Source organism: Chelonoidis abingdonii, chromosome 19, assembly GCF_003597395.2.
Source record: "Chelonoidis abingdonii isolate Lonesome George chromosome 19, CheloAbing_2.0, whole genome shotgun sequence".
NCBI lineage: Eukaryota > Metazoa > Chordata > Testudines > Testudinidae > Chelonoidis > Chelonoidis abingdonii.
In genome coordinates, this window is record NC_133787.1 from 25,154,212 (window position 1) to 25,166,948 (window position 12,737).

A 12,737-nucleotide genomic window follows, 5' to 3' on the forward strand; every position below is an offset into this window, starting at 1 on the left:
TAGGAAGATGCAATAGCATGAGAGGAAGGTGAATTACTAATAAAGCATCTATGCATTATGCTCCTTTATGGGGAGGTGGATTGTCTGATCAGCTGAAGAATAGGACAGGCAGGGCTCGACGTTTTATATTTTTCCATTCTATTTGATGCTACTCTTACTATACTTCAGTAGGGGTAGTGTTTAGCCTCACAAATCATGTAAAAATGCGTGGTCATGTACACAAAATTAGGGTCTGAATGTACAGAAATGCCGCCGGTAGGTTTTTATACCAATGATTGTTTGCAATACATTTTTAAGCAGCAAAATTTAACAGATAGGAGGATTGGGGTTTAAAGGAGTCAAGGGTACCAAGTTTACTAGAGTTTGACTTGAACCCCATAGGAGATTGAAGAATCCATCCCAACATTTTGAAAACTGCATCAATTCCTGCCAGTTCAGTCAAGGAAGAACACTCGGAACTGCTTCCAGGCTGTCTCACACACTGCAGGGAAATAGTGCTGCCCTGGTGATCTCACGTGCCATTACAGAATCACAGAGTCCCAACCTTTCAGCACAACAATTCGCTAGAGTCCCTTCCATGGTAGGCGACTTACGTGATGACTCTAAGGTTCTCAGGGAAATGAGGTTAAGTGTTTCTGTCTCTCACCACATGGCAACCTCAATGTCAAAGTGTGACAAAATCACAGAGGTTGATTCTGACAACAGCCTGACAGAACTGTCTTTATGTCAGACAGTCTAATCTTCATTACCTTATTAGATACTGATTTTGGCTCTTGGGTTTTAATTATATGACATGTAATAGACTGCTTTTTTATATGTTAAATTGTACTTTAATAGCGAAGTGCCACTCCGGGCTCTGGTTCAGCGAAGGTAACACAAATGGCCACTGTCCTCTCTGTCACTTTATTTTATAACACATGTTTCCTGTTTTTCCCCCCAGCCTTTTTTTTATCTTTTTATTTTCTTTCCCGGGATAAACCCAAGTTTTAGGTTGGTTGATAACAGGTAGACTCGAGACCCATCACAGTCAGGGTCCATGTGGCAGGTTGCAATGCAGATGCGTGGTTCCGTCCAAGCTCTTATAATCTAGTGTCTTTATTCCTCCTTCTATGCAAGCAGAAGGGAACATAGCACAACTCCTGGACAAGTTTGAAATCCTGTTTGTTTGCAGTATAAAGATGAACAGTCGCCACATACAGTGGATTCACGTGCACCTCATCTTCAGCGTTATTTCCATCATTTTCTTTCCTGTCTTTTCCTAGACAATGAACCAATTGGCGCAGAGCTGGTTGATTGGCAGCCAGAACTTAGCAAATTTTTCTCAATCAATATAAAAAAAAGTCACTTTTAGTAGCTCTGTATGCGGAAACAACAAACAACAACATGTAGCTCTTGCGGTAGATTTCTCCCTTCAGTGTGCTGCGTACACATAAGTTGTGGTGGGTCTGGGATTTTTTCTCTCATGTAGGAGAAAGAGCTAGCTGTACACTGGATTTGTGGTGTTTCAAAGCTTTCAAGGGAGGATGCTGCATAATCATACAGCCTTGTGCACTTGCTGGTTTCATTTACTTTCTTCAGAGCTTTACAAACATTAACTATATACAAAACTCTCCCAGCTAGGAGATGTGAAAACAAAGGCACAGAGGTTAATGAACTGAGCAAGACATGGAGGGTGTATCGGCCAGGATCACAACTATAATGTTTTCAGTCAGTCGCTGCTTAGTAAACTACAATTAGCTGTTCTCACATTTTGCAGCTAGAGACACTTGTTGCTCAGCAGTGGAGTCATGTGAGCCAGGGGGCGCGAAGATATGGGAGCTAGCTGGGAGGCGAACCATGGGCAGTCCTAAGGACAGTCCAGAGCACCTCAAAATGGCCTAGTGGGAATGTCCAAAACTTCAACGTGTCTAAACTATAGATTTCAGTGGGTTCCTAGTTATTGATACTAAGTGATCTAGGTGACACATTCATCTAGGACATTCTGCCAATGTCTATACTTCCAATTTTGCTGTAACCTTTCAATTTGATTGTTGGCAGGATGTAACAAACATATTGCATTTTTACAGGGCGTCTTCCCTGGAAGTCATAGCCTTTCACCACATTAATCGCTTAGCCTCACACTATCTCAGGCAGATGGGGGGCAATTTTCTGGGGGCCAGGAATTCCAGTTCTGTTCCTGTCCTCCTTCCCAGCAGTGACACCCTCCAGCCACACTTCCACAGACCAAGGACTCCCTCACTGAGCGAGTTTCCCCTTACCATCCGACAGTGCATGAGGGCTGTTCCTTCTCAGGGACTCTCCTACGCTGTGCTGTAGAGGAGGCAGACTCCTTGTGTTCTAGCTGCAACACCATTGGCCAAACGACGCTGTCTGGATGGAGGGGCAGCCAAGCAATTTAATGCTGCAACCAGCGAGGTAGGTGATGCCACACTGAATTTGGCCTGCTGCCCCGTTACTTTTACAGACGGGCGATCAAGTCTATTTCGTGCTTTAGACCAGGATCCAGAGAAGCATCTAACTGTTTGGAGCAGCCGTAATGATTTGGTACGGTCTAGTGCTTAATGTGGTCAGGCATGCTCGACTCCAAGTCTGGCTAGGGGACTTGAAAATTCGGTGAGAGGGGAATTCTCGTTCCGAAAACTGGTGCACGCTGTCAGGTAGTAGGTATTATCCTTCCCTTTTTAACAACGCTAAAGGGGCCACTGGGAATAGAATCACGGTTCCCACTGGCCAATCGCTGTAATACACAGTAATCTTCATTTTTGACAGGTCATTTCTTGGGTTAGGTATAGCCAAGGTCCAGCGCCGCGAATGAAACAAATTAATAGCATGAAATAATAATAAAAGATTTTGCGGTTCTGTTCAAAAGCATCTGGAGGTCCAGATTGGCCCGGATCTGCTATTGACTACCTCTGCGTTCTCTAATAAAAATACTTCCGTTACAATGGGATGCTGGGTGCCTTTTTTTTTTTAAAGAGTGGGAGTAAGACTAAGCCAAAAATATGTGCGTACATGTGCATCTGTGGGTTTAAACATGCCAATATGATAAGTGCACATATAAATGGGTATTTGAGTATTAAAATATCAAGTATGCACAGTTTGCTTGTTTTCACACAAAAATGTCTACAGTTACTGTACATTTTTGCAGGGGCAAGTCAGGTCCCAGCTTCTACAAATACAGTCTTGATATTCACTAAGAACCTACATTAGCTTGTGCTTCAGGATGAGCAGTGAACAACCCCTTGATTGTAACTCCACTCTCTGAGATGGCCTTATGGAACAAGCCCTTTGCCAGAGGAGATAAGATCTGAAAAGCAAGAAAAGAGGGAGAGCACAAACAATCTGTTTTGACCAGTGAATCACAAACTGCAGTGTCACAAATTATCTTTTAACACCATTATTTCACTTTTAAAAGCAAATATTATTAAACTATGTCAAATGCTCTGTAGACTCAAGGGCTGATTTACTTCCAAACTCTCACAACCTGGTGCAGATGATTATCCTCTTGGTTCCAAATATGCTGAGAAAAAAATAAAAAAGGGGGGTATACAATGCATCCCAAATAAATGTCTATCTGTTACGTGCTGTTACCATGGCTGCTCACCCAGACTGGGTGACTGTATGTGCAAGTGACCCTTAGAGCAGATCTTAAGTGGGGCAGAGGCACTAACTTGGAATTTTTACACCTTGGTGAATTTTACTCTCTCTGACCACAATTTTGTTCCCTACCACAGCTGTTTAAAATAATTCAGTACTCAAGTTAATTAAAGAGGAATCAACACTTGGGTTCTTAAAACAAATAGGCGATTGTATGAAAAGAAGAGTTTCATTAATCAGAAAATTCTTTAATATCAAACTCTCCTCTCAGAGAAGGTTGATGTACCACAGTTCCCAGCTGCTTCGGTCTCCAATAATACTCAATCCTGTCATTATCTCCCTGACTTTTCGCTCGCAAACTCACAATAAAAATATAGGGGTGTTTTTAAAAACTCATTAGTGATCACTATAAAACCTACAAGGGCAGAAACGCTGACTCCTCCTGCAGACTCTCCAAATATAGTGACAGATCCTGGATCTCCTCCAAAATGTTCAATATTTTCCTGAATCCACTGGAGAGCTGCCACTTGATCCAAATAACCCCAGTTTCCACGAGCATGTTCATCACCAGAGCTGAAAGCAAGAGAATATAAAGGGAAGTAGATAGCCTGGAGTTTTATAACATACATTGTGTTATATAAAATATATCCAAGGATTGCATCAAAGCTGGTAATGGAGCAACACCTGAAAACGGAGCCCTTGGCACTGTCAGAAAACAAGTGAGAAAACTCTGAAAAACTCAGGCCAGGACTAGCATCAGTTATCTAAACAGCACTCTTAGCCCTAGACACTACCGAAGCACAATCCAAGGCTATGTCTACGCTGCCATCAGAGGTGTGATTGCAGTTCTTACACTTATACCTGCATTAGCTTTAATCTAGCTATCAAATCTAGCTAAAAAGAACAGTGAAGACGCAGCATGACCCTGCTGTAGGTTAGCAGCACAAGTATGAGCCCAAGATTCCAAGAAGGGGTTTGTACAGCTGGGTTCCACATCACCATGTCTTCACCGCTTAGCTGTGCTAGCTAAAATAAAGCTAATGCAGGTATGTCTACCTGAGCTGCTGCAGTCACACCTCCAGTTGCACTATAGATAATGACAATGGCTTTTGGTGCTCAGAGACTACAGTGATGAGCACAGAATAAATGACAATAGCTCTAATGCCCCAATTCAGCAAAGAAGTAATGAACTTGGAGGGACTACTCATGGGTTTAAAGTTAGGCACAAGCTTAAACATCGTGTTGAACTGAGGCTTGAATACATCAGTGCATAGTTCAAAAATAGATTAGATAAACCTGCCTAAGAATTAACCCAGACTCCTACAAGATGATATTTTTTCAGGTCGATTTTCCTCTCCTCTGAGAGAAGGGCTGAATTTTCTTCAGCCTCACTGAATTAGATAAAAATAAAGCAGATAATCAAAAGAGATCAGATTATAACTGTGTTCAAATATAATCTGAAAAATGGAGTTTTCAAGGGTTATTAGTATGCTACTGGTAAATTTCACAAACTTGGGATGCATGTAAAATGTGGAAAAGAAAATGGACACTGTGTTAAAGGAGAATAAGCATGTGACTTAAGAGAGATGGATTGGATCAATCACTAATATCTTTGGAATGTCTGCTGTGTGGATGACATCTTTATAATGATCTGTCCTATTGGCTTTCTGTCTTTTTCCTTTAATGTACAACCCACTGTCTGAAGCCCTACAGAGGCACTGGTGGTTTTGGTTCAGGTAAATATATCTGTTCTCCAATATTTATTTGGGTGCATTGGTGTTATCCTATACTTGTTTTTCATTCTTTGGGAGAGGTTTTGCAGGTAATTTATTGTATCCTTGATCTTTGGTACCCAAATCAATCCTATTGTGTAAAAAACAATGAATAGGCTGAAGCTTAGTTCACACCAAACTTTCCCAAGTTCAGGTAATGCTTAGCCAGCCTATGGATCTGAACTTTCCCACAATTTTAGGGCACTTAGGTCCAGGGTTTTGTTATGGCCAACTCAAATTACGATAAACAAATATAAGTAAGAAACAAAAGTATAGTCCTTTCTCTTTTAGGCTTCTGCCTATATGCAGCAGAATTCCTGAAACAGCTTATGGTTAGGTGGCATTAGGGTTTTCACTCGGTTTCCCCACAGAAGGATGAGTTAATTGTTATGGCTTGTGAGTTAAGAACATTTATACTGGACTGACATATGCTTGTCTTTTCAGACTCAACCAATGGGAACATTATCCTGTGTGCGTTTAGGCACAATGTCTTACCTAAAATATCCAAGGATCCCAGTCGTACTGAATTGTTACAACCACCACATTTTCAAAGGCTGATAGTGCTGACCCTCATATGTTGAAGCTGCACCAATCACTAATCCACCTCCATGGATCCATCCATGACCTGAAAAAGCAGAAGAGTTAGTCACCTACATCTGTAACACCCCTGATATTACTTCAGTGTAAAATCAAACCAGAGGGTTGCTACTTTTGCTGTGATAAAGTACTATTTTTGTGCTATTTGCACAACGCACAAGTTCTGCTCGCTCAGCTTTGAGATATAGAAAAAAATGGTAAGACTTTTTTAAGTCTGTGCATCTCAGTCTAAAGAGAAATTATTATTTTATTAAATATTTATATTGTTATTATGCTGTTTTGTAGGGCTTAAATCTAAAGATACAAACAGACAAAGGGTAGGAGATGGGAACAGAACTTGCAAGCAGAGAAATATGCGGAAAGACTGGCCCAAATTTGTTGGTTACAAATTGTAGGGAGTTTAGGTTTTTTATTTCTAATTGGGGTAAGAGATAGAGAAGAAGGGAGCAGGAAAAGGAAAGAAAAAGAAAGGGAATAGTTACCCCTGTTTCTTCAATTCCAAGTGTCCTTGCAGAGTATTTCATACACTAACAGAGATTCTATTTTGAAAGGACAATAAGGTTTTTCTTAGCTTACTTAGGAGAATAGCACGTACCCTTAGAAACTGGCATTATATAGCAGGGTCTTTGGATCTCAGATCTAAGAAAACTCACATGTATGAAACATACAGAATGGCATGAAGAATAAAATAGATGTTCATAAAATGTGGAAAATAATTCTGAGTAACAGAAAATGGGAAATAAAATAAGAAACTACCAAATTGAGGCAGGTGCCTTCAAGTCATCAAGTTATGACAGGGCACATTTTACTATTTACTTAGTTTCTCTCTTTTCAGAGTTTTGTGAAGGAAAAAAGTGTGTCACATACACACTTATTTAACATTTCAGTAAATAGTTAATTATAAAATATGAGAGAGTTTTTATGTTATAAGTCTCAACAAATGTTTTAAAAATATGAACATACAACTAGATAGATTGATCCAATTTTCAAAAGCAGCCCCTAAAACCAGACCTGCAAGTTTGCATACAGCAGTAAAGTGCTGTGAAGTTTCTCTTATGGAATCAAATTGAGCCCTGCAGGGCCGGCTTTAGCAAGTGTGGGTCCCGATTCGTACTCACCCGGTAACACTCTGGGCCTTCGGTGGCACTTCAGCAGAGGGTCCTTCACTCGCTCCGAGTCTTCGGCGGCACTCAAGGACCCATCACCGACGACCCGGAGTGAGCGAAGACCCAGAGCGACACCGGGAGAGTAAAAATTAAAAAGGCGCCACCGTGGGGCCCTCTTAAGCACCGGCCAGGGGCCCTCTTAGGCACAGGGCCAGATTCCAGGGAATTCGGCGAATCGGCCTAAAACCGACCCAGGAGCCCTGCAGTGTGTAGGCACTGACCTCCCTTAACGGGAGTTGTGCCCACTTACACTAAGGTATAATTTGATCCATGGAGTTACATCAGGGCTGAACTCATGGCACTGATTTTGCAGTAATGTTGCTTACAGGTAACATGTCCATGTCTGAGCTGACAGGCGTGTACACGTTTAGGAACAAACAGTCTTCGGAAACTTGGAAAGAAAGTTTTTCTTTTCTGTTAGTAAATGCATCCGATAGATGCTGCCCAACCACTGAGTCCTGTAGGCACCTTAATAATTAAAAATATATCAATAATATTCAACAGAATCATAGTAACAAAAACCATCAGATGCTTCATCCACAATAAATACAGCAAGTCACCTGTGATAAGTTTCCAGATTGTTGGAAACAGAGAATCATATCACTGTTTTCCATTTTTAACATAAAAGCATTTTATTCCCTGTGACTGCCGGCCAAAAGTGCATTAAAGAGTCATACAGACAATGGCCACAGCCTCCAGCAGAATACACCTACTTACAGACTTTTTTGAAACACCATAGCAATCTGCCTGCAAATGGACAGGAGCTAAGACATATAAGAGTCCCCTTGCAGTTGCTGTCATTCAATGGAAATGCAACTGGATGCTTTTGCACCTTATATACCAAATCATGTAGCATATTATAGATATTAATCATGACACTTAATGCACTACTGGAAGGCACGCTGACACTACATGATGAGGGCAGAATAAGAACCGCAATAGAACAGACTGCCCTCAACGTCATATATGTAGCACTGGGAATGTGAGTCAGACTGCATTTATCAGAGGGGTAGCCGTGTTAGTCTGGATCTGTAAAAGCAGCAAAGACTCCTGTGGCACCTTATAGACTAACAGACGTATTGGAGCATGAGCTTCGTGGGTGTATACCCACTTTGTCGGTTGCATCCGACGAAGTGGGTATTCACCCACGAAAGCCTATGATCCAATACTGGATTTAGTCCCTCCAACATTTCTTAGCTCCTTTTCAGTTCTACTCCTGAGGTATATGTTTCAAAAACATGACTAATTGGAGATTCAAAAGCCCCCCAAGGGAGAACATCACTGATGAAGAGTGGGAGTGGTACGTTGCTAATGCCAAATATATATCCTGAGATATATCTTTAAAACTCACTTAAGTTAACAGTCTACAGGCATTAACAGACCCCAGTTAAATGGTTCTACCAGAGCTCATTTTGCTAGATTTATTTTTCCCTAAGTGTCAGTATTGTGTTCCTCCATATTACACATTCCTACCCATCCATATGTTCATGTCATTGTCTTACATGGGTGGGTAGATAGTTGCATTTCTGAGACCCTTCCATGGCTCAGCTGGCGCTGGTGGGGAAAATCTCAAAGGTCCAACAGGTGGCTTGGCAAAAGGAATTCCCAGGAAAACATCTACATGTGTCTCAGCTCCATCAACTTTGATTCGCTGCCCTCGGAGTTTCCCATATTTGGTAACCACTTCTGGGGGTGCAGCGTTTTGTCCTGTGAAACATATACATACAATCAGATTAAACATCGAGAGGCTCAAAATGACCCGACAAGTTTCTAAGTGCTTCAGATGTTTATGCATGTACCTTTGATTTCTTTTAAACATTTCATACAGAATATTTCAATAAATATACACAAGCAAGTAAAAAACACAACCCAAACTGTATCAACTTTTAAGTCTAACCATGCTTATGAGACCTCTGTATTAGGGTTGCAATTTTAGTTGGACGTATTCCTGGAGGTTTCATCACTTGGCATTATCTTTAATAAACTATTAATCTCTAATTCCTCGAGATTTCAGGACAATCCTGGAAGACTGACAACCCTAGTCTGTATATTGCATTCATTTATCATCAAAATATATGTTGTTCTTAGAGGCAACTTGTAGCATAATAAATGTATGCCTGTAAGGTAGGAAGGTTTTAACATTAAACTTGACCTCAGGGCATGTGTAATACAGAAATCATTATGTTGATTAATTGTTGGCTATGTGTTAAAGATATCAGTAGCAAAATAGTTGCTTATACGTCTTTCAATAGTATGACCATTGTGCTGTTTTAACAAATGGAAGTATTATTAAGGAAAACCTGGCAGTCACGTTGATTGCCATGTAATGGCAACACTGGCTGCATTATTATGATTGTAGAAAAACAACCAGTGTTTCTTTAAATTATCTTGGAAAAAAGAGAAAGCTGCTGGACCTCTATCCCCCTCACCTCTTCCTCGGGCATCCTTGATGCTCTTTAGTCACTTGGGCTGATGGGTGTGACGTTAATCATGGATCTAAATACGACCCCACATAGATACATCTGTTTGCAACCACTGTATATAAATTTGCATTCAGCGATATATTGTAACAAAGGTGTGTCGAGTAAGGTTTCCATGAATAAGGTTATGATTATTTGCTGGTTATTTGATTATTATGCTATCCGTAACGCCATGTATCAATTTGTTTGTATGTGTAACTTAAATGTTGGCTCTTATACTTTGGATTTCAATATGTTTTGCTCCTTGTTATATGCCACCAAATAGTAATTAGCACAGCAACACCTTTGGAGGCCTATTTTCTAAGTTGGACGTTGGGGCCCATGAAGGAAGAAACATTTAACTGGTACAATTGACCCTGGTGAGAACGCCTATCTACACTTAATGAAAATTTTCCTCCTGTGCCGATACTATTGCGAAGCATCCAGGGACATAGTGACTTTCCCGTGAACTCCAAAAACCTCTGTGGTGCTGGTGATTTCAACAGTAAAAGCAGTGGAATGCCCTCCACATGGCAAATAACTATAAAACGGCCCTGGAAAACATCCTCCATATGGCTATCTTCAAGTTCCTGCGTCTTCCTCTGGCAAGGAAACTTGCTGACACACTGACGCTCTTGACAATGGGACTGATATGAATGGACCCATTCACAAGCTGTGGATGTATTCCAGAAGAACTTAAGCCAAGGCAAGTTGTATCCATCAATTGCACAATGGCTCATGAACCAAGACTTTGCCATTAACTGGTATGTAACTGAGTCCGTTTAACCATCTTGAACCTTTTCTTTTCTTTCTATTTATAAAAAAAACCTTTAGATTTTAGATTTAGCTATAAAGGATATTGTGCTTAAATAGCTGTATTTTTGGGGGTGAAGATCTAAAGTTAATATATTGACCTGTGGTGTCTGGTTCTTTGGGTTATCAGAAGATCCTATATTTTGATGAGAACGCGGTTGTAAAGAACACTCATCCTGAATCCTGTTTCTGTGGTGATACAAGACTGAATGACCAAGGAAATTTGCCTTTCATGTTTTTCTTATGCTAGTGTATTTTAACAGTTTGTTATTATGAAGGAATCGAGCAGCCTTAATGCAATTTATGCAGCAGGTTTTAATATTTTATTGGATAGTAGTTTGGCTATAAGGCTAAGATGTTTATCATAATATCCACTCAATTGTAGGTCTGAGAATTGGTGTTAAAGAAAAATGTGGGCGGGTCTTGAAGTTCAGACATTGGAAATACTCACAAGTTGTCTACGTCACATAAATCCCTAAAATAATCCCATGAAGATGTCAGCCCAACAATTGGTTAAAACTGAAATCGGTGTCTTTTAAGTTTTCTGCCATTTGGAATGAAACTAATGTTTCGATCTAAGAAAATAGAGGGACTCTGTCCAGTTTATACACTTTCCACCTAGAACTGAAACACAGAGAAGAATTTAACATCTTAGAGATTTGACTCCACACCTCTGAACTTTCAAAACTGAAGCAGGACTAGAATTTGAGGATTGTATTGATAGTATTATACATTAATTCAGTTTATTAGAACATTTCCGTCATTATCAAAACTAAGATATATGATGGTCTGAATTTACTAATTATATTAGTTTTTAGTTTATTACTTGCATAGCATTAGGAGGATGAACAGGATCAGCGATCTGATTGCATTTCAACACGCCATCCATAAACCGATTAAGGAATAAATTTAAAATCTCCCAGAGCCAGACAGCTTTATATAAGTAGTAATGCGAAAATTAGTCCCAGTGGTTAGGTAATATCAACAGTGAATTAACCACTGCAGCAATCCCTGAAATGTCATAGTGTCTCACTTAACACAGTTTGAAAAAGCAGCCCTTAAATACAAATCTTAATATTTTTTACCAAAAAAAGTAAAAAAGCAGCCAAGGGCAAGTGCTTTCAAGCGAGACAGAAAAGCGGAGGGCAGAGGTGGTCGCGATCAATAATCGGGAGCAGGCACAGCCCAACTTTGGTAAAAACAGATGATAACAAGTGGGGGCAGGCTTCCGCAATATTGCATTGATTTTTTTTTCGGAGCCTGTGACCCCATTGCAAATCACATCGTCAATTAAGGCACGTGGCCAGAAAGTATTTTAATGGTGGAGAAGTGGCAGCAAGAGACTGAAAGTAACTGCCACTTGAAAGTTAGTCTGGCTCGCGTGCTATTATCCGACCGATACTGAATCCGAGAACCAAGAGAAGCATGACTAAATGTCAATTAGCTGTACTAGCAGCTGACCAACAAGTTCTGCATTCATTCTGTGGCAATCACAGGGCCAGATTCCGTTTCCTCCAACAAACATGCAGTAAGATACCTGCCCGGGCACAACAAGAAGAAACAACTCCTGGAATATCCAATCAGCGAGGCCCTGCTTACACTAGTACGTCTTAATGAGTACCAAAGAAAAAGCTCGGAAAGGAAGGGAAGTCCAGGTTCATGGGTTGTGCAGAGTGGGGACCTTTCATAACCTGCAAATCTGAGAAACGAGCGAAACTTGCAGTATTACAGAGGGAGTCCCACGGGTTGTGTAAATTGTTCTTGCTGCTCCACGCGTGCACCGCGCCTCTGGCACAAGTGATGGGAAAAGAAACTTCTAGCCCATTTTGAAAAAGTGCCCAGGGTATAATCAGATCCAATAAAGTCCAGGTTTTTGGAAAGGAAAGTAGCTCGCTGTTAGAAAAGGACCTGTGTACATATTGTAGACACTAAATAAGTATTTTAATTGACCTGTTCAATGTAATACTAGTTAATGAACAGTTAACACAGCTGTACCTGTTCACTAAGAGTGTTCCCTTCAAATCACATGGATAAGCAAGACACTATAAAGAAGTAAAAGTGCAACACGCAACAGGCACATGCCTGAAAACAGGAAAGTGAAAAGCAGTGAAGAAACCTTACTGTTTATTCAGACTGACGTATTTCTTCCCGTAACAAGTAGAGTGCCCAGCTCCTGTGTGTAAAACCACACAGAAGACGCCACGGTGCTCCCACACCGTACATTCAGTTCTTCGTTACCCAGGAAAGGCAAAAATAGCGTAAAATAATTTAAACTCTTAACAGCAGTTAACATGTAAAGAGTCGTTGGTAACCCAGCAATGCAATAAATCAGT

At 40.6% G+C, this 12,737-nt stretch overlaps 1 protein-coding gene across 1 annotated transcript in view; it reads right to left on the minus strand.

Moving 5' to 3' along the window:
• The window catches only part of LOC116816987 (fatty acyl-CoA hydrolase precursor, medium chain-like), a 49,644-nt gene that overhangs the window by 17,475 nt on the left and 19,432 nt on the right, over positions 1–12,737 (minus strand). The window contains exons 5-6 of the mRNA XM_075073657.1: positions 4,017–4,170; positions 3,206–3,307 (exon numbers count right to left, since the gene is read on the minus strand). Coding sequence (XP_074929758.1) covers positions 3,206–3,307; positions 4,017–4,170 — 256 coding nt within the window. The remainder of the gene's footprint in view (positions 1–3,205; positions 3,308–4,016; positions 4,171–12,737) is intronic.